Below are 27100 nucleotides of genomic sequence, written 5' to 3' on the forward strand. Positions count from 1 at the left end.
TCATTATTATGCGTACTGATAAAATTAGAGATGAATCTGAAAATGTATATGACTTCTATATACATTTTCGGAATGGTTCCAAGACCAATATAATCACGAGTCAAATGTCATTAAAGTGTTAATGAAATATGCAAAAATGTTTTATATATTTTATACAATTCATATAATATATTCATAAAACTTTTCTACGTGTTCGAATACTTTCATAAAACATTGTACGTAAATAAACTTGATCTTCTTAACAGTATAGGATTTACTCAGCAGTATATGATTTATATAATCGCTATTATTATTATTTGGAGATGGATGATGGACTCTTAATGTTTCTTTAGACCTGAGAAGACGTACGAACCACTTCAATTTCTGATATAGTTAGCCTTCAGCATTCGGAAATAGAAAAGACATACACGGGTATTTATAAACGCTCAATATTTGCAATCATAAAGTCTCCATCGCGATACTGTTTAGATGAAAGCCAGCTTTGCAAAGATAGTGTAGTCGTTAATATATATGGTATAATTCGAAGATTACAAAAGAAAGATATGATAGTCCATTTTTATTAGTTTCTTGACTTTTATATAACTTCATGACTAAGAAGAAGTATTTTAATATAGAATACTTAAAGAAGGATAGATATAACTTCATAAATTCAAAGATGTAAGCATTTTAGAAATAAATAATTGTAAAAATAAATCCATGATGATTGTAAGAATCGAATAATATTACTTTAATTGTTCTGTTAATTGAACTTAATTATTGTGTTTTCCACATCAAAAATTCTAGTAATAGAGATAAACGAAATTTTTGCACTATTATTTTCGTTCGTGATTCTCGTACACGATTGTTCACGAATTCCATGAATAAATTTGAATCTAAATGACATTAAAGTAAATAATGCAACACTCGAATCGTTTGAAATAGTAGGCATCTGGGATTTTCAATTTATTCGTTGATTGCTCGTTCATCGACGAGCGCACTGCGATTATCAACAGCAATTTCCGGTCTCCAGATTTATTCGTTCAAATCACAGTGGTTGCTTCACCGAATAAAACGATGAATTCATGGTGGATAGTTTACGCGAGATCACATATTTGTAGTTATAGATGCGCGAATTTGTGCCAAATTTCTATCATACTACAAATCTGTAAGGTTTGTTTTCTATCACAAAGTGTTAAACGAAGAATGAAGAATACAGATATATTTCTTTGTTGGACTTTTTACAGTTAAATGTCGCTTCCATATTTAGCAAAGTTTAAATGCTTTCCTTTTCTGTTCAGAAATCGTCTGTGGCACCTAAATCGGATGTAACGGTGTGATGACGTCAATTTCCGATTGACATTAATCATATACAATATGGCGAAACGTAGATAAACTTTATAATTCTTGGCCTTATGCGACAAATTCTTCTCTTATGAATGGGCAATTACATCCCTAATTCAACACATAACCTTTACTATGCAAATTATTATTATACGTGACATATGAGTATAAACGTAGAAGGCATATATTTCTAAAATTGTATTTTCTACTCAGAGATAACCAATGCATTCTTGTAAAATTTTACTTACATGAATGGTACGATCAATATCATGAAGAAAATTGGTACAATTGATGCGGTACATTTATTACATCACAAATAAATAATCTACATTTAATCATCCACGAGTATATGAAATATTACATATGTACATCACTTAGTTTAATATAATATGTACTGCCACTAAATTTTATTTTTGCTTAAAGAATCAGAAATTGTATGTGTATTATCAAATTAAGCCTTTGCGTTTTAAACAATTGATGCGAAATAAATTAGAAGAAAATGTATATCTAAAAACTGCTATTTCATCAGTCTGGACAGTTTCTATAAATTTTTCATAACAGAAACAAATCTAATTGAACTACCATGATTATGCGAACTCACGCGTCCATGTTACGCACGCACGCACGCACGCACTCACGCACCACAATCGCTTCTTGAATTCTTGCGAACGTTTGCGCATTCCCCGATAGCTGTGGAGAACGATTTTATTTATTTACGACGCGTTGCCGTTACTGAATGAAATTCTCGTCGATTCCCGAGAAAGTTTCATTAAAGTTACTCGAAGACGTATTGCGTACGCGCGCCGTGAAAGCTTCGGAATAGTTCTGTAAATCAACGTAATCTGTGAGAAAAGAAACGTTTACGAGGTTTGATTTGTGAACAAAGTGAACGTTAAGTCGCGATATTATCGACATTGCTCGTGTTCTGTTCTATCATGGTTAATTTATGATAGTGGAGCCTGAAGAGTATAAGTTGCCGAAGTACTTCATATATTAACCAAACTATAGTCTATGTACTGTACATTGAAAAGGTTAAAGATGAAGAGTGGTTCGTGAAATTGATAATTATAGTGAACAGATCCTGACGTTATCTTGACATTGACATATATAATTTCTTGAAAATGTTGAAAAATTGTGTCATGTGATGTAAAATATAGGAGAGTAAGTATTTAGGTACCTTTATCATCAGTGCATAGTTCATTTTTTCTATTAAATTGAATTGATTAAACATTTCAATCCGTCAAAGAACTCACAATAAATCTTTTTGGTATAATAACGATAAGGATATGTTTTGTAAGGAGCTTTTAAAAGAATTATTTGTGCCTTTAGTTCATTTTCTATATTAAGGAAACATCAAACTTTTAAAGGAACATCAAGCTTCTAAGAAAATTATTCTTGTCTTTACTTAATTTTCTACGTTAAAGGAACATCAAGCTTTTATAACATTTTACTACCTATTTTATTATAACCTTTTTTGCAAACTAATTATTCGCAGAAGAGATATTAAAAAATAAATTAATGACATACTGATGACTAAAGTACAATATTTATAACAAGGGAACCAAAGTGAATGGTATATGAAAAAATATGTAATGAAATTTTTTATTCGCATATTGTACGATAAATTATTCAAATTTCAAAAACTCGTCGTTTTAAAACTATAACATTTTCAGGAAAATTACAAATTGGACCATCCAGATAATTCTAATGTTAAAAAAAGAAAAGAATAAAAATGGAAAGGAGAAAGAAAAATACACATCGCACGTCAAGCGTTGCCACGAAATTTATGCTCGCTTCCTGTCGAATCAGACGGTAAAACCGTGATGGCGTATTTACTCAAAACACAATTTAAGTTTACTTTACGTCATAACGCGGCCGGTGAGTTCATAAACCACGATGGAAAAGCACCATAATAAGATCATTGCCAGTACAAACTCACTATTAAAATAACGGAGACCTTGGTTATTAACGGAAGAGACGAAGAAGGGACTATTAAATACATAATACGTTTAATGGATTTTTGCCGAAGAGTGTAACGTAATTTGCCTTGTATTCTGTGCAGGGTGAAGGGAGGATGAAGAATGCCCCGCGTCGGTGGAGACGGCGGTGGCGGGCCGGAGAAGGCAGGAGGAAGTGGTTTCGGAGGATGGCTTGGGGGTGCTGCAAGAGCCATGACAGGGGGAAGTGTCGGCGGTGGTTACGTGGTTTTAGGTGGTACCAGATACGGTCTCAGACTTTCTCAGGTAAGAGACTTGGATAGAACCAGATAACAAGAAATACATCGATAATATAAACGTTAGTATTGAACAAAATGATCAAAAAATACGACAGTGGCACGTAAACAAGAATGGAATTAATTTTGTTATATAAAATTGATGAGATTATTCTTGTAATATCGAATGCGTGGATTTTTTATAATTTAGTTTCAAATGAAATAACAATTCTTTTTTTTTAATGAAGTTTTTAATGAACTTCCCAATAAGTATTCATAAGTGTCCTCATACTTATGGACGAGAGTGAATTGTCCTGTATGATGAAATAGTTCTGTTCTAGTAAAATTTGGTGTGTTTGAAATGTTCCTGGTTCGTCGAAAGGAACTTTTTCAAAATTTCTGTACATTTATATATAGGTTTCTTTATGTTTTTGTATTGTAGCAATTTTTATGTTCTTTATTGTACACTCTTTCGTCATTGAGAATTCTTTTAAAATTCTATTTATCTAAACGCGTGAAAGCCATTCTTTGTTAGATAGGCACAAAAAAAAAAGTCGGTAGCAATTCAGAAAATATAAATATTGGTTAAATGATATCTTTCGTTTCAATCCGTAATAATTCGCTTGCTTATTATTATACTCTTCAATTTTACACTATTCTCTTTACCAACAGAGCAAGCTACAGAATGTATACACAAAAAGAATCACGTCAACGACAAACCTTGTGCTATTATAATTACAGAAAGAGTTACGCAACAAGTTTTTGTATCTCTATCAAAGCAACTAAATGCATTCTCACACAATGTATGACGCGAAGTCTATTACCACTGGCAACGTTTAAAAAGAGCATATTATATTATAAGAGTACTTACGTACAACAGTTCCTTTATTACGAGTCGCATTCCTCGTATCCAAATACGGTTCAAAAAGACTGTACTGTTGTTCAAAGTGCGTCAACGAGAGTTCGGAATGGGGAAGAGGGGATATGAAGTTTTTGAAATTTCACGGTGGTGTTGCCAGCGAAATTTTATTGGTTAAGCGGAATGAAGAGCCGCGAGACCGACGCAGCGTCCAGCCAAATAAGAATCCAAACTCCGTTGACTGTCGTGACGACCTTCGACGGATTCGCGACAGAGAGGAGACGTTTTCGCGGTGAGCAAAATGAAGATGTCGGAAATTCTAAATATAGAGTCGATCGCGTAAATAGAATGCCGCCAGTCAGTGACTCGTACCGATTTCGAGCCATCTCCCTTTTTATTCCTTCTTTCTTCCTCTTCCTATTTTTCACCGATGCCCGTCCTCGTCCGGTCGGAATAATATCCACGTTGACATCATACGCACACGTAGCGGCGACGTGAAAATCTCGTGCGAAACGTACCGCGGCCGAGCCCGCGAACACTTTGCCAAGTCCTTCAATCGTGAATCTTCACCAACAAATCACCGTGAATACGTCGCGTCGGCCGATCGGGAGCCGATGATCTGACTCTCATGTTCCGATTTTAGACGCCTCGTGAACGCTTTTCTCAATCTCAACCCTTTTTAGTCTTTCCACATGGTGGCCTTTCAAGATTTGTTTTTTTCCTTAGTCTGAATTTTTATAAAGATTTTTCATACATTAATATTTGGACACCATGGTGTTCGAAAGATTATTATTCTATATATATATTTATGATAGTGTTATTGAATTAATTGTTGATGCAACAAGTTACAGTAATTTTATATAAAGAAACATGTATATGTTATGTATATATTTACAATCTGTAAATGATATAATATTTAATCATAGTATATTTATTTTTGTAATTTCAAATTTCAAAATTATTTCGTTTATTCGTTTAGTTTATTCCAAAAACTACGTGTATTAAATAAATAACACTTATATTTCTACTGACTACAATAAGTACATATATACATTTTAAAATAGATATACTACAATATTACACAATAAATACCTACATATCCCTATTAGTACCAGAATATAATCCTTTGAATCGCATAGTAAATCGTAAACTTTAGTAACATTATATCATCATTCAACGAATTTTAAATACCAGGAACTCGAGATAAACTCGTTTCATTAGACGTCTCAGGTAACTTAAGCAAAATTAAATTCTCCAAGTATCTGAAACACTTGAATTTAAATTCGTACTTAACCTAAATAAATATATCGAATCTCCGAAAGATCAGCTTATTCAAGTAGAAAAGATTTCTTTAAACTACTCGATATATTCAAATAATCTTCTCTATTCGAATACATGATTACTGTGTAAATATAGGTCTCTTATAGTGTTATTGCAACACGAAGCATAGGTATTTCTTTATCTTTTTCTTTTTAGCATTTCCTCGTGGTATCTCGTTCTCAGCCGCGCAACGTAAAACGTCAGAATAAAGATCGAAGCAGACATTTCGAAACGTATCTCACTATCTCAGGAGGATTTCCAGAAAGGAGATTAGATGGTTCTACTTTCCACCATATCCCCCGTACACCGTGTTGCATACAAGAGTCAGAGATCTATTTCAGAGGAGTTTATCTCCGGCTCGTTCGTGGGAAGAAACAACGTCACCTTGCCTCGATGCCATTGTCTCCTCTGTTATCCTCTTTACCATAATCGTCCTTATACACGTATCAATCGAACCCATAGATAATCATAAAACGACGCGAATAATCATTACAGATTCTCAGTAACATCTCAAGATGCTAAAATATTTCAATGAAAGAAGATTTTCATTCTTTGCAGTCAAGGACAGAGAAAAATGAAATAATTTACTTAATTCTTAACTTCTAAGAAATTAATTTCGAATAGTTATAATATATATTATATAATATTATAGAATAGTTATAATTAAAATTAAATATGAATTTATACGTTAGATCTTTTTAATCTTTTTCTTCTAGTTTTAGTCACAATGTACAATTGCAAATACGTAGGTGAAAATGAATGATCAATAGAAAAAATATTTAAATTAGGTGTTCCCTCGTAGGCAAGGACAAGGTGAAATTACCTTGTACAAGCAGGTTCTACTTCCTATGTTTCGTTTTACACGGTATCACAAGAAGCAGTCTTTGAGTCTCTTTATGTACGAAGCCACTTCATAGGCTTTAACGGTCCCATTTGTTCCGCTGCTTTCGTGCTATATTACACAAAGGACTATAAGTACGTGGTCTGATCTACATGCATGAGAGGCCGCCTTTTTTCATAGCGGGCTACAAATTAGGAATAAAATATTCGTGAGGTCTTTGTTTGAATACCTTCATACCTAAAGGCTAATTCCTTTTACTTCTATGTCGAAATATGATTTATTTAAAAAATATATAAGGAACGGTTCAAATAATTATAAGTGTTATAATGAGTTTTAATATCGCGGGAGATGCGGAAGAAAAATGTCAAGTATTCAATTGTAAACGAAATTTTATACGCCGTGATAATGCAACTGTACGTAGTTGGTTTCTTGCTGATCGTAGAACATGTAACATGACAATGTAAAGATTCAGCAGTTTTCTGGAGTTTATTTTCGGAGTTTACATATGTTCTTGATCAAACTAGCCTACTAGTAGTCGTGTTAACTTGGAGTTGTCAAGTGTACAATTTAGTGCCCTTTAAGATTTCAATTAATCAAATGCGAAACGTAGTTTCTGTAAGTGCCATTGTTTCAATAAGTTTCCTTGATATGAAGTAACCAAGAATAAAAGATTAGATTTTCAATGATTCTCTTGACATTTTGAGCCTCTTAGAAGACAAAAACCGATCAATTCAACTTTTTATTGACCTTCTGCTTTATTACATAAGTATAATTAAATGTTTCTTTCGAATTCTCGAGAAATATGTAAAAAATTCCAAACTGTAACTTGCTAATGTATTTTATAAATTAATTTCCAGCATAAGATTAAAAATTATGCACTCCAATGTATTTCGAAAGAATAACGCAACAAAAAGAATTTTACAAAATATGTACAGATCATAAGCTCTCAACTAATATCATTTCACATAAATTAATTTCAAGACAATTGATATTCAAAAAATACCAAATACTAAATATAATAAAAACCACAATTCTCTCAGCACAATTTTCCTCTCGACTTAAACGTTCAAAGCAATTCAAATAAATCACTTAAGTAAAGAAATAAATCAACAAACAAACAAACAAATAAAAAATAAATAAAAAATTTTTTTTTTCAGGAAAGCTTGCCGCCATCGAACTCGCGGGAAGAATCGCAGGAAAGACGTCGAAAGAGGAGTTCTCGGGAGAGCGATTCTCGCGAAAGACTGACGGAGAAGAGTCCGGAAAACGCGGCGCTCGATCTGAGCACGAGCCTCGCCGACTGCTGTTGCATCGGTCCACGTTCTCGTTTGCCGTTGCCAAGGATCCCGCCGTCGGCAACGAACGTCGCTACGTCGTCGACATACCCGTTGTCGTCGTCGACGTCGACGTGCGGAACAAGCGGTGGAAGCGTTGTAGGTGGAGCTGGAGGTGGTGGTGGAGGAATTGGTAGTGGACAGGCTCCTTTTCCTGGGCCTCCCACGTTTTCGAACAGCCGTGTTGCCGGCGTGGAACAGCCGGCGACGCTGACGACGCCAACGACGTCGGCGCAACCGTTGGTGAACTCTAATAATAACCGAGGGATGCTGCAAACGTCGGTGGGGAACAGCACTGGCCAGCACCATCAAGCACAATCGTCCGCGGCTCTAACAGCGGCGGTACCGTCGTCTTCGTCGCCATCCACTTCGACATCGTTCAACACATCCACCGCCGTTCCGACGTTGCAGTCCGTCTCGGTACCGCGCCAGCTAGCACAGTGGACCAAGCATCAGACGCTGAAGCTGCAGGTATTTCTTCGAACGTTCAAGACATTCGAGGAAGATTTGCTTGCGATGATTAACGTTACTTCTATTCCTTTCGGTTCAATTTGGGTTATCTTTCTGGTTGGCTTTGGTCTGATTCGATTTTATTTGGTCCTTTATACGTTGATTTGATCGTGTGTAAATGCGAAGTGGATCGTGGATTATGAATTATCGATAGGATGTATGAACATACAATAGGTTTATATAGTTTGAGTAGATTGGAGTTTTGTGATGAGAGTTTTCAGTCGCGTTCTGGAGGATATTTTTGGGAATACGTTGATCAGAGGAACGCTTCAGAGGCTGTAGAAAAACTGTTGTGATTTCGTAAGAGTGAGCTGGTTCGTAGGAATTTGGGACGACGTGTCTTCGACCTGAGAGAACGCTTTGTGTCAAAGCTCGAGAGGTGGCTTACAAGTGGTAGAGGTGTAGTATTTTTAATGGCTGGAGATGGGGGTCGGCGTGGAAGGTCTCGCGAGGATTGATTATTATTTATTTTTTTCCATTTCTCTTTTATCTATATCCGTCTCGTTGAACACCAGAATTTCTTTTGCTCTTCTTTCTGTAACTGTCAAGAAAGGAAAACAGTAACGGATCGAGTATAATGTATTTGACAATTCGTGGATTTTGCAATTCTTGGCTAAGCCAGATTAATTTTCAACTGACAAGGAACGAGTTTGCCTTTGTTGAATTTTAGTTCACCTGTTAACTTGATTCAACCTGTTAATTTGGCTTGGTCGAATTCCAATGAGAGATGATAAAACAGAGAGAATAAGAATTGATCGCCGGGCAAGTGACAAGCCTAGAGAATCGAAAAGTCGTATGTGTACGATACGTAGGTGTCTAGTCGAAGAACGATATTCTATTTTGGTCGTCATCTGTCTTTTCCCTCGCGGCAAGCACGAGGCAGCGCACGCTGCGCAGCACGGTCGATCCAAAAATTGGTTTGGTCGCGAGTGCACGATCTTAAAAAACTTATAAGAAAGAACAGAATCGAAAAACCTAAGAAAACCTTATAGTCAAAGCTAAAATTTTAATTTCACAGACAAACATTCCGCAGTTTTCTTGAATGCAACTGGGCACTTAAACTTTGATTACTATTTAAAAACACTTTTGAGCACTAGTTTAAAAACTTATTAGGTAAAAAATGAAGTAAAGATATTAAGTAACTCTGAATTTTTTTACAATTTATAGGATGAAAGTTTGGTTTGGTAATATTGTGGTGATAAAAACGTAATCTGTTGTATTCAGGAACCAGCAGTGATAGCGGTGGACCGATTGCATAGGTTCCGGTGGAGCGGGGGCGGAGGAGGAAGTAGCAAGAAGTCCTCTTCCGGCCCCCGGAGCGAAAAGGCCGAGCGCCTTCGAGAGCTCACCGAGAAACTCAAGGGACCAGCCCCGGTACCACCACCTAGGAGACCTTCGCGGGCTCAAGCATCCTCTCCACCCCCCAGTGGGTATCAACCACCCTCGCAGAACTATCCTCAGGTAAGTAGAATTCGCTTTCTAATTAATAAATCTTTTTGTCACTTCTAGCAACTTCTTACTTTTTCCACTTTTTATCTTTCCGCAGGAAAGAGACTGAAAATCTGTTTCTGTTTCCTGTTTTTTAAATAATAATTAATTAATTCACTCGTATATGAAATGAGTTCGCCGAAATTTATAAAACAAATATGGTATTTGATGATAAATGTTTTCCTTTGAGTTTTTAGATCTTTTTCAGCATTTCTTTTTCCGTTCAATATTTAAGATATAACGATGAAGTATTATAAGCTATCAGTTCAGAGATTTAGTTAGAAATATTGTAATGGAATTTCATATCCAAAAGGATTAAAAGATTCTTGTTAATCACGCGATTAAAATATTATACTAATTTCCGTGCCACTAGCTTCATAAAAATGAGTAGTCTTACATTACTACAAGATCTACAATGTAAGACAATTCTTGAATTACCAGATTTTCAGATTCTCATATTATATAATATTACTGTTTATCATACTATAATAGTAATCATTGTTATAAAAGTACTGTTTAGAAAATACTCAACCTAAGAAGTTCACAATATCCAAGTCTCATTCACCACGACGATGCGACTAACAATATATTTGAAAATACTCAGTAGATGCAATATATAACTTCATGAATAAAAATTCTATCATTTCAACGAACAACCAATTTTTTCCTCCAGACAATAAATCAAGGATGTGGTCGCTGCGATGGTCGACCTTCTTGTCGAAGCTACACGTACAGTGAGGGTACGAGTCATGGGTCGGGAAATCAGCAACACCAGCTAAAAACGATCAACCGGAGTGACAGTGTCGGTGACGAGTGTTTCAGTGAGTCGAGTAATGACGCGTGCAGGAAGCTATGTAGCGACTCGAGGAGAACCTCGCGGTCGGTCAGGCAACATGATAGGAACAGTGGTGACGTAAGTGACATCAAAAACGAGCTGAATGCTAGTGCGGACGGCGCGAAACACCTGAGACAGTACAGTGATTCGGTGGTGGATAGTGGTACATGTGTGGACGATTTGTGCGACGATCTGAACGCCTCATCCGGGGCAGGCAACGAAGGCGAAGCCAGGGATGCAATCACAAGATTGGAGCCCAGAGGGCCTTTTCTTACGTTTCACAGAGCTGGTGCGCCATTTAGGAGCGCTTCCTTCGGCCAGGTGGATTTCAATCAAGGTAATTGATTCATAATAATCCTGTTTTAATTGGACACTGTTAGGTTGTATCTAATATATGAACCTCTCGATATTGCCTGAACATAAATTTCAGATACGTTTCAAATTTTACCAATATAATAACGAACTTCGTGTCTTATTACAGTGGAAATGAAATTTTTAAAAGTACAAAGCAAATAATATATTCGTAAAAATTACTTGAATGAGCCATTATACTCTTAAATGCTGACACTAATTTATCTTCGTATTAGTCATTTTTAATTCTACTAAAGAAACTACAATGAGGAAGCTCAAGTCGAAGCGATCATTAGCTTATAATCGCGATAGGTTTGTAGATTTTGTTCACAGGTATCATATCCATAGGTATAAATGATCATACACTAAGCGGTAGAAGCATTTGAATGGGCGTAGCAGTGGGAGTAGAAGCAACCGTAAGAACAGTTACTCCAAAGCATTCATTGTACTTTGTTTCCGTGTTTATCTTTTCGGGTCTTCACCTGCTCGGAACTGGTTCTACTAGTCACTCTCCATAAAAGGTTCTGCTTTACTTCTTTACTCGAGCGTTATTACTCTAGTAGGTTCAAAGAAAAACATTTTGTTTCCGTCTGTCCGATGAAACAATATGGGAATTTGTCGACAAATGTTTTTCCGATTGAAAGGAGTTAGTGAATAATATCCATTTTTATGAGAAATTACGTTTTTAGTTGAAATACTTCTAAAGAGAGGACGGATCAATAGTGGCATATGTAATAATGGCGTATAAAAATGTTAATAAAACCACTAGAATTATGGAACAATATATTTCATGATAATTCCGTGTATTATAAGAAATTAAGTTTCTTTATGAACTTTAATTTCTTCTGTTTGTTAAATTGTATCTTAGTATGAGAAGATCGTTATTGATATGCATTATTTCTTGTTTCAATTTTCTTAACGCTTTTCCTAAAACATCATAAGTCTTTTTAGTTGTTAGAACGTTAACAACTAAAAGATTCAAATACAAAAGATTTTAACATAATATTAAAGCTACAAGCTAATTAAAATCTTGGTATTTTTCCCAAGCTTGGCGAACGAACCAGTGTAGCTTACAACAAGAAAAACGAATAAAAATGAGATCTTCAACTCCATCCTTATCGTTCATCTCTACTTCCCATGCAAGTATTTTCTCCAAGGCCAGCCAAAACATTAAACGTTCCACGTATCATGATCTTCGAAGTTCATTTAATAACGCCATGAGCGCGAAGTCGGAAACAAAAAAGGGAAAGAATGAAGTTAAGAAACGTGAAGATAAAGCGCAGAGATAAAATGCGGAGATAAAACGCGAGCTAGAAGTTACGAGTTACATAACGGGACGCGATAATGTTACGGCCAATATCGTTTCGTTTTCATTCCGAAGCACGATAAGTAATCGCCCCTGTGGCGAACGCGGAAATTTGGAAGGAAAAACATTGTCAATTAATTATATGATTTGTATACGGCCGATTGTGTACTTGTAAATATTGGCCAGCAAGTCCGGGAGCTGCGCGCGAGAATGCAGACTCGGGCGGCATGGCGGTTAGCCAAATAAACACTACCCATTATGTCTATTATTATATTCATGTAGGTGTCGGTTTGTATAACTGAGGATAGGGACAATCTAAATCCGTAAAAAGCAGCGAATATCTCGCAAAATGTTCGTTTGTTACTGGAAAACATCTTTCGTGTGGAAAATGTTCTTCATTGTGTTTTTTTTTTATTAACCATTAAGGCCAACGTTGCGTTAACACATTTCATTTGCAATCTTCTTCAGTCAATTTATCTTAATGGACTCTGTTTTCAAACATTCTGACCATGAGCGGGACTGTGCTCACTATTTTTTTTTCGTCACATTTAGTTTTAAATTCTTTTATTGTAATCGTAAGGAACACATATCGTTACAATGCCAGTGCAGTTTCAAAAAATTTCGTATAATACACGCGATATACTCATGAAAATTGTCTATACTAAATGCTAAAATACTTTCATGAATCACTTTAGATGACGGTTTGTATGATTAAAGATAGGAACAATCTAAATTCGTTAAAATATCTCACAAAATGCTTCTTCATTATCGAAAAACATTTTTAGTATAGGAAAAGTTTATTTTTTTACTTTTTCTCTTAAACATTTAGTCTTCTACCCTGGCATCTTTCTTTTTCTTCTTCTTGCGAATACGAGTCTGCTTTCTAAATTTCACGCGTGTTAAAGAAGCCTACGTCCTAAATTCACTCGATACACCGTGTGGCCATATTTTATTCGTGAATTCCAGTCCAATAATTTTCGAGAATTCCAAATGCTTTTCCTGTGCGAAACTTCTCACCGTCTGGCATCGATCGATGTTTAACGATAAACAGTTGAATCTCAATTTCGATGCAATTCAAACCAATTCGATGCTTTACAATACTGTCGCAATTTGAATCAGTAGGAGTACGATTCGATGCCAAAAACTGTTGAAAGTTCCGATCAGTTTTGGATTTTAATGTTTCGATAAGTTTTGAGAATTGTAGAAGTCTTGAAAATCTTTATAGAGTGCAATGTTTTGAAAACTTGATGAATAGGTAATCAATATTTCACGTAGAATAATGAAGATAAAATATAATAGAAGGTATTGTAGAATGATTGTACTGATAAATAATCGTAGATATAGTTGAAGATATAAGATACTGAATACTCATTAGGTTTTAAAGGCTCTGAGACCGATCAAGATTTCCAATCAAGATTTTCACGACTGATCGGAGTATTAAGAACTCGAGATTTTCAAAAATAATCCAATTGCATTCGAATTCAAGACTTGAATCTATCGAGGAATAAACAATTTATATAATACGAGTTAATTGATTCTTCCCACAGTACTTCGCATTTAGATAAGTGGATTCAGCCGGCAACATTCAGACATGTGATATTTGGTTTCAATAAAGGGAGTTGTACTGTATTTCGCAGTACATCACTAAATATTGGATATTCGTGTTGAATAGTAATAGGTTGAATAGTAATAAGTTGAATAATAGAACTTTCGTATAACATGCATAATATATTTATAAAAGATGTCTACAAGTGTTCAAATACTTTCGTATATGAATTTGTACAAAAATCCACAGTCTACACATTATTATCAATAATCTCATTGTTGCGTTTCATTTATCATAAACGGTTTCTTGTCTTCTTGCGAAACATGAAGCCTTTATACGCGCAGTAGCTTGCAGCGAGATACTGGTTTCATCTCCTCTTCCAGAGAGGAAGGAAGAAAAAAAGAAGAGAAGTGAAGAACGTCTATACACAGTTTACACTCAGTGCCGAAAATAGTAAACGCTTTTCTAAAGATCTGGATTTTTCGTTCCGACATCGGTAGTCGCGTAACATTGACTTTCGTCTAGATTTACAGTTACAACCCTGAACTACATACCGAACGAAGGCAGCTTCGGTTTCATAATAAAGAAATAGAAATAAAAGAGATATTAGAGAGAATCGGTTTCCGTTGCATTTGTATCGCAAACGGCCTTAAAGATAATGCATTTTGTGTCCATAGCCTGAATAAGAGTATTGTTTGCTCAGGTAATTATTTGAACAAATCCTGTCGCATTGTGTGGTACATAGTTGGCCAAAAGGTAATCGATGGCACTGGCAAAAGAAAAATACGATTTGTATATTTCTCCTATTATGTTCATGCAAATACTGCTATTATTGTTATATTTTGTATTACTGTATACGTGATTTGTTCGAAATTCCTGATTCTGGAAGACTTATTTGTAGAAATTAAAATGTAGCTTTCATGTAATATAGTTATCACTTATATATATAAGTAATATAAATATCGCTTCTCTTGTAAAACCTTTTTTCAAGGTTATTTTTTTTTTATTAAATATCTAGCACAATGACAAATTCAGAATATTTAAAAGAAAAAACGCTACTGTGCATGAACCAGATATTTTGAAAGAGAAAATCTTTGTTTTAAGAAAAATATTTACCAAAGAGCGATTGACGCATTGCAGAAAGCAGTCAGTGTAAATCTTCTTTTCTGAAGTTTAAAAAATAATCGCGGGTATACTCACAAAATGGACGGATTATGTAATTCACGGATGATATTACAACAAGCTTCTGATTAAAGAGAATACCATTCAAACAATCTGTAGTTCTTCCCTTTTTGTTGAAAAAATATAACAGGAATATCACTAGTAATTTTTACGCTACATATTTCTTTTACCTTTTGTCCGTATAGTTTGGAGTCCAAAATCACATTTATGAGAGGTAAAGAAAGATATTGTTAGATTGTTAGACTGCTAGACCGCTAAACTGCACATATCTTTGGGATGTGTCACTCCACTATGAAAAATCATAAAACTGGACTCTCTTTATTTAAGATCTTTATTTACCAAGTACAATATTACAATTCAAAGTAGAATTGTTTCTACACGCATTTTGATACAAGCAATTCGAAATAAGCAAATTTTTTTAGAGCTGCTTAAAATCCAAAAACTATTAGCTATGTAGTAAAAGGAAAACCGTAGTTTCATTATTAGATATTGGAGTAATTAGCAGTTTTCTATTTTAGACCCTTTTCGTTTCAAAGTATAAATCTTTTTATTTCACATCGATTTACTGAAAGATTTTGATTCTTTTTTATACGAAAGAAAATTTGAAAAAAAGGACGCCGACTTCTCAATGTGTAACAAGGCCGAAGGCGTGAAACGCGGCGATTCGCGTGCGTGGCGCAAGCCGGAAACGCTTCGAGCTAACGCGCCAACAAATCTCTTGCGGGACACCTTTTACGTTCGGAAGACGGTTTACGAGGACGTGTAACTAGGTATCTTCTGAAATACAGCTACGGTCCACGGATCCTCTCGGCCATTAACAGCGGGAGAACGTTGAGCATTCAGAATGGGGGAAAAAGAGATCGAGAGAAAGCAGCGGTAGATAATAGATTTCCTCTTATCCCGCTATCATCGTCCGACAAACGAAAAAAATCGTTCGCGATGATAGTGATTACGATCATGAAGTTGACGATCACGTTGCCTCCGGCGAAGATTGTTCTAATGAAAACGACACACGGAAACTGATTATGATCTTAGGTGGAAAATAACCGAAAAAAGAATGAATTGCGGAGAAAGGAACTCTTTGTTGTACGGTGAAAATGTTTCTTATGAAATGGAAACGGGTTTTATGATGTAAAATGATTTTCGCAACGAATAGAAGATTTGTTGTGAGAAATGGATGAATAAATAAATTGATAATAAATATTAGATTAGATATGTTTCTCTTTTGAACTAAAATACTAAAATAATTAAAATATTTCTTCTTTGAGAGCAATCTTAGCATGTCTCCCGTTTATGGTTTTCGTATTGGAATCTGCTGAACAATAGTGTGAATGCTACATTCGGAAAACGAATAGTTAAATCGCACTATGTTCTTCTTTTTAGATGATATTAATTAAAGCGAAAAGCGTATGAATAGATGATATTCTGGAGCGTATATTCTTATCGTGTGCATGCATTCTCAAGTTCCACTATTTTTCCTATCCCGATATTTATGCTCAGGAGAAGTTTTCTCATACAGAAAACTGTGAACTAAATTAACGGATGTGTGTTTTACCGCAATGAAAAGATTTACATAGCGGTCAATTTGACGTTTAATTACTGTGACGATAATTACGGGAAGGCCGGGGTAACACGGAATTCATTATGATCGTTCTCGATGATTTACAACATCTGTTGTAATTATCGGTAGGTTCGCTGTACAATCAACATGTTCCTTATTACTTTCAATTTTCACAACGTAAGATCGTATTTTCAGATATGTAGAATGCGAAACTTCCTTGTCGAAATGCTATTAAAATTTGCATAGAATAATAGTTTCCTATTAAAGGAAATTTTAATATCAAGTCATAGTAAATATAACAAAAGTCGCGATCGTCCAGAAGATCTTTACTAGTCTGTACTGTATATTCATTATGCTATTAGATACAGATTACGCTATGTACAGAATTTGTGCCAAATTAGTAACACGAACGTGCTGCGTTTCCTTAGACAGCGAATAAATTTGCTGCATGCACTTGGAGCGTGTTTATTAGCGCACAATATATATACTCAAAAGCTAAATTATCGCTAGTAATCCACTATAGTTTAGGATATATAATTTCTAAATAAAATTTACTACTGTTTGTTGAAATTTTATATGAATCTAACTTGTCTATTTGACAGAAAGTACCAAAAAATATCTAATTCTTTTTATCAGCTGTTTTATGAACTTCAAATTATATACATATATGTACTATATATACATGTGTTATATTACGTTCATTATATACATGTAATATATTTACATATATCACTCTATATTGCAATTTATAATAAGAACTTGCGCAGTACGAGAAGATTATAATACAAGAACTCCAGAAATAATAATTATAGTATTTATAATCCTGGAACAAAATTTTGCAATACGAAAAAATTATGACACAATAACTTCGGATAAAAATCATAGTATTTATAATCCTAAACCAACAATTTACAGTACATATACAAAGAAATTATATGGCATAAAAACATCTTTATCACTCGAATGATCATAATATTGACTTTATTATAATACGTCCTTAAAAGACAATTATTTCAAAGCACGGATGTTCCTTAATTCAAATTATGTCAATCAAATATCCATGGTTAAATTGGATAGTTAAATTTTAGAATCTTGTCAGTGATATTCTATACCATATAATTGATAGAACGGAATAACAGAAGCTTCGAAAACGACAGAGTTCGTCTCTTAATCGGTCGCTATATTTGCGGGAATTCGGCCAAGACGACGTGCTGTCGGTTTGGAACGTCACCGAGATCTTCGTGCCCGTTCCCACTCGTACACTCTGTTTATTATTATTGGAATGATCCACCTCCTCGTGTTGAGAGGGCTGCCAAACTTACCTGACACTCGAGGAAGTAATTAGAACTTGCTCTCTCTTTCTCTCGGGGTCTTGCTCACCGTGATGACCTCGCAACAGCCACTGGTATGCGAAAATCCGCTCACGATCCTATTAAAAATCTACTTTCGTCCGTTTTCTACTCGGTTAACACGCGATCTACCAATGTGTATTTTCTTTCTCCGTTTCCAGGTATCTCTTGATAGACAGTTCGATTAAAAACCAGTGATTCATAGTCAGGAAAGGTGTTCGGAAACGATTGATCCGGCGGAAGTTTACTTTTGATTTTTACTGCTGCTCTCTTTGCTTTTTTTACTCGAGAAACACGCTACCGTTTCGTTCCGTTCTGGATAATTGATAAGCTGGAGAAATTGAGCAATAAATATTGAACCAAAGAACAGCGTTTTCTTGTATAGAGTTGAGATAATATTTGAAAATCAATTTGAAGTGAAATATTAAGATTGGTTGTTTTATACGTAAATTTGGAAAGTTTTATTTTAAAACAGTGAACGTGTGCTACATAGAATTTTAGAAGGTAAGCAAAGTCTATTATACAAATATTGTATAGACAGAATAGAGTTTACTATAGTTTTTTAAACAAATTATTAGTAGTTATTTTTACTTGTCAATATGAATCGACTTAGGTATATACCATATACTCTGTCGTGTGATAGATGAGTACTCATCTGTTTCTTTTCACCAAGTTTCCTCAGCTGTTGATTTTAATACGGCAACTAGTAATTTTACAGATAATGATCGCTGCACAAGACTTAGCGAATTAGTTTAGAAAGGTTTAATTAATTGCGTTATTAATTTCATAACATCTATCTGTGATAAATATATAGCATATATCAGAAGAGATAATACAGTTGATAATTCTGTTACATTGAGAGGAAAGAATAAGATCTTTTTATTTGGTGTCCCGGTTTCGAGAAAATTAAGTTTGAAATTCATCGAGTACATATGCACTCGTTGCTATTTCAAACTCAATTTTCTTAAAAACGAGGTCTCAAACAAGAAAGCCCTATCCTACACTTCCGACTGTAACTTAACTTTACTGTATCCTTTATCTCCTCAGTATCACTTTTATTTAATCTATCGAGGAGTTTGTCTAGTGCAAACTAAAAATCGTATTTTTCAAGCAGAATCTTATAAAGATATATAGTAAATAATAGTCTTGAAATCTCATTGAAAATAAAATATACAGAATAAAATAGAATATATCCACAATCAAAAATGCTACGAACATCTTGAACAGACCCAACATTCGTCCATGTTGAATAACTTCCTACTTGTTCTATAATGTTCGATATAAAATATAAAAACCTTTATATTTCATCGAATATTGTGTTCCAGTTAGTCGACAGAAGGCTCAGCCAATAGCCACGTCGAATCGCACAGAGAACAAGGATGTTCGTGCAAGCACGTTACCACGAAGACGAGGGGACGTCAGTCCAGTGGTTTCCACGCCACAGAACAGCCCCAATCGTCAGAGTCCGAGAACATCGACGCCTAGCGTCGACAGCGCCGTTGGTTCCGCGGAAGGTCTGGGTGTACCTCAAACCGGAAACGTTGAGGAGATTCGACCGAGGAGCGATGGTTCCGACAGTCTGGCAACTTCCAGTGCACTTACCAGCCCAGAACCGCCGGTGCCAGAAATCAACGAGCCAAGAGTCGATCTGGTGCAAACTGAGCCTCCTATCGAGATCGTCACATCTGAACCCGTTTTTCCGCTCATTGAAAGTGCGCCCATCGAAGAAACTGTGCAGAAAGGTAGGTTATCGTCGAGTATTATACAAACGGTAGAGTGTTTTTTTTATCGAAAAAAGAAGGTTTTGTATGGGTTTGGCTATTTGCGAAGAAACAATTAGTTGGTCGATCTGGAGGTTTGTCATGCAACATTTCTTTTCCTGAGTTTGTAAAACTTTAGACTTTAAACTGAACTTTGTTCAGATCAGCCAAGTTACCTGAATTTTTAAAATTTTGTAATGTTTAAAGTTTATAATGTTCGTTACTACTAAGGAACCAAGGTTGTTAGAGTGATCTATTTCCCCTGATCTGTCGTATCGAAATTATCGTCTAAAGTATAACTTCTTATTCTTCTCCAAAATATAACTTCCTCGAATCGACTCATTCAACAAACTTCATCGGACTTTTCTTGAACAATGTATACAAGCGCAAAACCTAGAAATCCACGAGTATCTCGAATAAGAACGATCATCGTAAACGCGGGAAACAGCTGAATCCGCGGAACTCCCTTCCATGTAGCAACAGTTTGTTATTTGGCTGATTTCGTCAGTGGAAATTGGCAACATAATATTACTAAATCCGACATCCTCGCAGCTTGTAATTTTAATTTAATGACTTTATCCGTGCCAGAATCGCACCTTCGCCGCGGTTCACCCTCTTCTCATCTTCAATACTCATTTCAACATTCGTTTCACGTGGCTTATCACCCTCGCGCATCTTAATAGAGAAACGTTTCACCGTATGCTCGCGGAGGATTCAACGACCCACGGGTCCGCTCTTAATTATCGGATATTCGTTGACACGTTTATCGAAGCATCGACTGGCAAGAATTAGGAATCGGCCGTTGAAAGTCCGCCGGTGTCGTTGATGTATTAGATTAGAGCATCGAATCGAAGCGGATGAGCCGGCCAAATATTTTCGCCTGTCCCAGTGTGGTGAACAGGGGTAAGGGAAAGAAGGACTATTTTTGCATCGACAGGAGTATGGGTACAAAGGTGCACCCAAGTTTCCACTTTATTTCGCGTGGCTCTATTTTCGGAACGGTGGGTGCCAGGGTCGAAATAGAAATTTCAACGTCATCGAGTTCTACCCATCTTCATTGATGACTTCACGCCCGTTCACTCTGGCCTGGAGTTCGCCAATCCAAGTAAATATCACGCTCATACGTTGACCTATCACGACAATGGTTAACTCGACTTGATTTTATATTTTCTTTTTTGTACGAGGAAGAAGAAGGTTGAGAGAAGTTAGAAGAAGTTACGGGATGTACGTTTGTTTCTAGCGCAATCTTTCGGAATATTGTTCTTTCTGTTTATTGAATAAATAGACTTCCGTTAGTTCTGAGTCATTAAACCAACTGACTAGTGATTATTTTCTAACCTCTATATGACCGTTGTTTTCCAACTACGTTATTTATCATTGTGTTCACTTTCTGTATTGAAGGTTAAATTCGAGTAAAACTTGTTCGCATTTTCGGCTTATGATCGCAGATTAGAAATATTTTCTCTACGTTGGATGATTTTGTCTGTAGTCCTTCAAATGATCCGAACATGAAATGAAACTTTTTTCAGAAGTCTCGGATACTGTTAAATTTTTCAAATGTAATCTCTTGTAAAAGATAATGCAAAACAGAAGTTTGAGAGACACACAGAGTACTAATTTATCGAAAGTTATCGAAAAAATATCATTATAAAATTCTGTGATTTCTAGCCAAATTATAAATCCACTATATATATTCTAATTAATCTTTTTCTAGATATTTGATATTTTTTGCTAGGAATGTATCAATGTCTGATTAACGTAAATCGAATTTTGTTTCGTGTTTTTAAATACAGTCGCAAATTTCTGTAGCAACCGTTGGCTATAAAATGGTTTTCAACATAAAATTAGCATAAACAAATATTATCCACGCATTCATTGCGTACCTAGTCCAAGAAATGTTTCGTTCATAAGCAAGGAAATAACCAAAAATCCAGATACAATAATTTAATCGCCTAATGTCAATTTACCAAAAATATTGAAAGAAACCAATTCATTTAACGCTTTCATTAATGCTATTGCCCCATCGAATTAATGATTGAAACAAAGTTAATCATTTCCTACAGAAAATAGACTGGAACCGCACGAAGTGATAATAACACCCCCACCTGAGGAGCCACGGCTAAGTCAAGCTAGCGAAGGTAGCGAGGCGGCAAGCGAGGCACCCTCTGAAGCGTCATCGCCATCGGGCAAAACTAGAAGGTACCGAGGGGATACCAGTAAAAGGAGAAAGGGCGTGTACATAACCCAATGGCCAGAGTCCTTGGACACCGACAGGAACAAGCTGTCAGCTCAGAGCAGCGAGGAAAGAGACGAGCCACCTGCGACGCCTAGCGACCTCTCCGACTGCGAGGGCCACACGCCTAGAAGGTAACATGAGAACGACCGCTGATATATCGGAATAGAATGCAAATAGAGCCGAAGCGCCTGCTTACGGATACGATTTAAGAGCAGAAAATTACCAGAGGTTCGAATGTTTGCTTAAAAGCACCCTCTTTGTCTAACACTTGTTCGAGTATCGTTATCGCATTCCAGATTAGAATTGAATGAATGAGAATAGGAGATGAGTTTTGGAGAACAAACAGAAGTGTTGCCAATTTCACGTGACACATTAGCTAAATATTAAATTAGATCTTATATAGATTGCATAGGAGTAAATTTTCTATAATCATAAAATTAGGAAAATTAGAGAAAGAAATGTTAACTCGTTACTGAAATTTCTAATTTACTAGATATAATTATTTATGAATATTTTCTTTTAATCGGCCTAATTAGAATCAATTTCTCTTTTAATTCTATGCATTTTGAAAATATTTTACATTTAATGAGACTTGAGGAGAATTATTTCCCGTGCAAAGTACTGCTTGTGACAAACGTATTCGTTAAACAAATTTTGTAATGATCAATAGAAAGCGTTTCATTTTTAAAATAGGTACAAAATTCGTTGTTGTGAAGGACGAGCTTTTTCACAACGATTATGAAGTTATGCAATAAGTTGTAAAGAGTTATTGAAAGAAACGGTGCATACATTAAAGAAATGTGGATATCATAGAGATGTCTTTCAATTAAATTTTTCCTTAAATTTCGCTATGAACTCTTCGAACAAGCCAATAATGTCCTATTAATCCTTTATAATAATATGCCGACAAAAGAAATTATAGCAACCTAATAGCCTTTATAAAACTTACGTTGAAACGTATTATTAAACGTATTATTTATCGAAATGCAACCCATTTTCTAATTTTAATTTTAATTTTAATTTCGTTCTCATCTGTCCAGATATAGTAAAAGACCTCTCCGTGGTCCTTACGGCCAAATGCTGGAGGCAGAGATGGCGAAACCGCGAACTGCTGATATCTCTCTCGAGGAAGGTCTACGTCCACGTAGAAAAGTTTCCGAGAATCTCTCGTACAACGCAAGTTCGAATAACAGCGGTTCAGAGCCACCCACGCCCTGCCATCATAGAACCACTTCCAGCCCGAGCAAACTTGAAGGCCTTCCGGGACCAAGTCCCGAACTCCTCGCGGAACTACTTCGAGGATCTTCAGAAAGGGTGGCACGTGCACCGGCGCATCGAAACGTGAGTACTATTAAATTTAATATGCGTTACTTGAACGCACGGCATGCTTGAATGAGGGAGAAATCGGAGAAACTGAATAAGAGAACAAAGATAGATAGGTGAATGAAGTCGAGGATAATTTAATGCAAGGCAAGTCAAATTCTGAACCATTAGTTGAATGAAGATAAATAAGCATATCCCGTGGATCGTACAACCGAGTAGCTGTGCAACCTTTATTATCCGAAGCTTCGTTATTTGAACATTATTCGAGTCTGTTTGAACGGTTCTACTGTTCAAATGGTTTTTCTTGGAAATTCTGTTCTATGTTGAAATTCGACTTAACTATGAGAGATCGAGAATGGACGATTTTAGTGAATAAATGTAATAAGTGTTAAATTAGTGAATAAAATATATAAAGAGTTTCAAGATTTATAGTAATTGCTGAGAAAAATAAAATTTGTTTAATGAACAATTCATGATACTTCATGTCTGTTGTGTGGTAGGTTCTTGAACTCGTCTGAAGAACCGCTTTCATATAATTAGACTACGGATGTTTGTGCACATATGGGAAATTCAAATGTGGGAAAATATACATAATCTACATAATATGTAAAAGTATACAAAATATGCAAAGTGAAATTGTAATACTTAGGGGGCGAAACAAATTTCTATTTAAATTTTACTTCACTCATCTTCATAAAAATATGATAATCAAAATAGTTAGAAGATTTCTATTGTGAATGATTCAACCACATCAATTAGGTGAAAGAGTCTCACAAGATTCATATGTTATTTGTACGCTACTGTAATAAAGGCGTCATTTAAAAAAGCAGTAATTGAAAAAGCGTACAGATAAAAGAAGTAGACATAAAAGTTAAAATAATACGAGAAACGATCCTTTAATTGTCTTAAGTAGCACATGAATTCGCATGAGTTTACACGTAATATAACAAAAATGATAGGCATTATATTAAAAAGATATTTATTGCGTATAAAAAGTAGCAAAACATTATTTCTCTTATTTACCTCGTAAATTTACTACAACTCAAATTCATCATGACTGAAACGTTAGGAATTACTTATCCTGAACAGCCCAGATACATTGCACGCATATGTATGTGTATATACTCCGGGAGTTAATTGAAATTCATCTTCAACAAGTATATCATTTAACAAGTCTGAAAAGAAATATTCGTTAAATTGGATTTCCTCCTGTTCGATTTCGAAAATAACACTATTACGCGAATAATAATTCCATTTCATGTAAAACTTACTCATGAATGAGACAACGATGTAATGAAAGACTAATCGGTAGATCAATTAACGAACGAAACACTAAAAGCAAAAGGATTAGAAGCTAATGTTATTGAGCGAGTTAAGAACACTGCGATTGATGTTATCGCGGCGTCGTATCTCTGACGGTCTCTTCAACGATCTTCCTCGTCGCTTGTAACATCTGGCGACGAATTTTCAAACGAAGCAATGAAGTACGTCGCTTGTCCCGCTTCGAGTTGGTTCGCGCGACGAATCGTATATCGATCGTTCGTCCGACTTCGCTTTTGATCTTTGAAACGTGAAACATCGAGAAGTGGTAGGTGTTAGCGCTGAAGTTCATTTGAAAAGTGTTTGAAAGAGTTGAATTGCAAGAAATGAAGAGTAAATAGTGTGACTTTTAATTTTTATGTGAGATTATGGTGATTGGGTATTTTAAATATTCAAATTGCTCATCTTGCTTTTAAATATTATATACTTCTTGAGATATTAGTGATTTATTGCGTTAAAACACACGTGAGATATGTTTAATCCTTCAATTTACTCATAGTTCTATAATGCAGTGAAACAACATTGAATTGAATTTATAATGGGGTATTTATGCCTCACTATTACAAGATACAAATAGTGTTCATTCAATGCGTTAAGTCAATAACTCTATCATCTCAATAATTCTCAGCAGTGAAATACACGAATATGTATTAGGAATAATTTTCACAAAGAAATATTGATTTTTAGACTCAAATTGATTATTCGAACATCTTGTTCTCTTCTTATCAGATAAAGAAAATAGCTAAAGGAAAATAGTAAGAAAGTTAGAAGCTTTGGATGAGAAACGAGTCTCTCAGACTCTAAATGGATCAATACCGCATTTTTAAATTTCTTTCAAACTTCATTTTTAAATTTTATTACCTGTATGTATACATGATTTGTGTTCATCTTCTTGGAAAACAGGTGACTTGCTTCCATAAGTTTATATGTATATCGCAAGAAGATGATATAAATAATCAGAAATTCCAAGGAAATTTGTAAAAATGTTTGTAACGTCATATCACATTTTCTTTACTTTTTAATTTTTGGAGGTGATATTATTTTTTACTAGTTCGGAAGTTGTACGTTCTAGAAATTACTATTTATAGAGTTTGAATAATAGATCGAAAACGAAAATAGGAAGGAAGTATGTTAATGAAAATATTCAGAAAAAGCCATGTTCATATTGTTTCTTGATACATATTGGTATCATTGCATAATATAAAAGTATCTAAAAACTTGTATAATTATAGCGAATTACTTGTGAACTGTAATTATCGGTGATTAAAACCGTGATTAGATGAGTATTTATTAGCAAGTAGAACACCTATAAACCTGTCGAATTACACATAAAATATGCAAAATGGACATACATTCATCATCGATATGCAAATTCTATCGTAATTTACTTAACATGCAACAACTTCAATTATTATGATTACTTTCATACATTCTTGCATGTATCCTTATTTAAAATTTATAAACATCAATAATTTTTATGTTTGCTAGACATAATTTGAATGAAAATATTTACTTTCTTTATTTTTTCACTTACTTACGGACAGAGATATTTTTCTTTAGTCCGTTCAGCGATAAGCAATTTTTGGAATAAATTTTATTTATCGATGTGAATCCTTTCTTGCCATATTCAAATATTTAAAGATTTGTATATCATATAAATTGTTTTATGTAGTACAATAATTATTTATTTATCGACGAAATTGAAACCTATAATCTTTTGATATTGTGTGATAGGAAAAAGGAGATATGAAGTATTACATTAAAGAAAAACTTCTCTAAAATTGAAGAAATGATACAATGTCGGAATCCTTTTCCTTCTGAAACGGCTCTTTCCCGAAATACTCGAACAGTACTAGTCGAAGCATTATTAAATGTACCACTGCTAAGTGTAACAGTGTGAACAGTATACATAGAATGATTCGAGACAGACGACTCCAGGTTAGTCGCTGAAACGTAATCTAATAATAATGTTCGGTCATATTTCTGGGATGAGTTGTTAGTGGTTTGGCCAGTGCACTCGAGGTTAGCGTAGTGTCCCCTTGATTCTGGCACGGCGGGGGCGTGCACGAGTGGATATTCCTGGCCTTAGGTGTACCTGGGGACTGATCGGCCTCTACCAGCACACACTGTGCCGATGGAATCTGCCGGCTAGCACGCGGGCATTTTTACGCAACCCGACCTTGCTCGGATACACATTGACACGTTTAGCATGTGCGTGCTGTGTAAGCGGGCAAGTTCGTCCCTGCTTTTGTGGTGAAACGTCGCTTTTATGGTCTTAACAAGCAAAGAGATGTTCGGTCGATGCTCTTTCGTTAATTAAAATTCGCTTCATGACCAGCAGCATTTCCCTTTGAATAATTTTTGGAAGGCAAGTTTTTAGGACAGATGTGCACTGTGTATCGCTAAAGAGACGTAATGTCGCTAATAAATTCAATGTGTCAGCTCGA

General features: G+C 35.3%; 1 protein-coding gene and 1 long non-coding RNA gene across 10 annotated transcripts in view; one reads left to right on the forward strand and one right to left on the reverse strand.

Moving 5' to 3' along the window:
* LOC126869633 (rho guanine nucleotide exchange factor 17) overlaps positions 1-27100 on the forward strand; it is a 69353-nt gene that overhangs the window by 9401 nt on the left and 32852 nt on the right. For all 9 annotated transcript variants that reach the window (XR_007690955.1, XM_050626448.1, XM_050626450.1 and 6 more), the window contains exons 2-8: positions 3383-3563; positions 7710-8357; positions 9621-9857; positions 10558-11056; positions 19340-19756; positions 21838-22141; positions 23051-23351. Coding sequence is in view for 8 of the 9 variants with exons in the window: in XM_050626448.1 (XP_050482405.1) it covers positions 3402-3563; positions 7710-8357; positions 9621-9857; positions 10558-11056; positions 19340-19756; positions 21838-22141; positions 23051-23351 (2568 nt within the window). In the remaining variant the exon portion in view is untranslated. The remainder of the gene's footprint in view (positions 1-3382; positions 3564-7709; positions 8358-9620; positions 9858-10557; positions 11057-19339; positions 19757-21837; positions 22142-23050; positions 23352-27100) is intronic.
* LOC126869642 (uncharacterized) lies at positions 1604-7711 on the reverse strand. Its single transcript, XR_007690964.1, has 3 exons — positions 5488-7711; positions 4404-5118; positions 1604-2145 (listed from the first exon to the last, which is right to left on the reverse strand). It is a non-coding gene; the product is annotated as an uncharacterized LOC126869642 (long non-coding RNA).

This window comes from Bombus huntii, chromosome 9 (genome assembly GCF_024542735.1).
Source record: "Bombus huntii isolate Logan2020A chromosome 9, iyBomHunt1.1, whole genome shotgun sequence".
Taxonomy (NCBI): Eukaryota; Metazoa; Arthropoda; class Insecta; order Hymenoptera; family Apidae; genus Bombus; species Bombus huntii.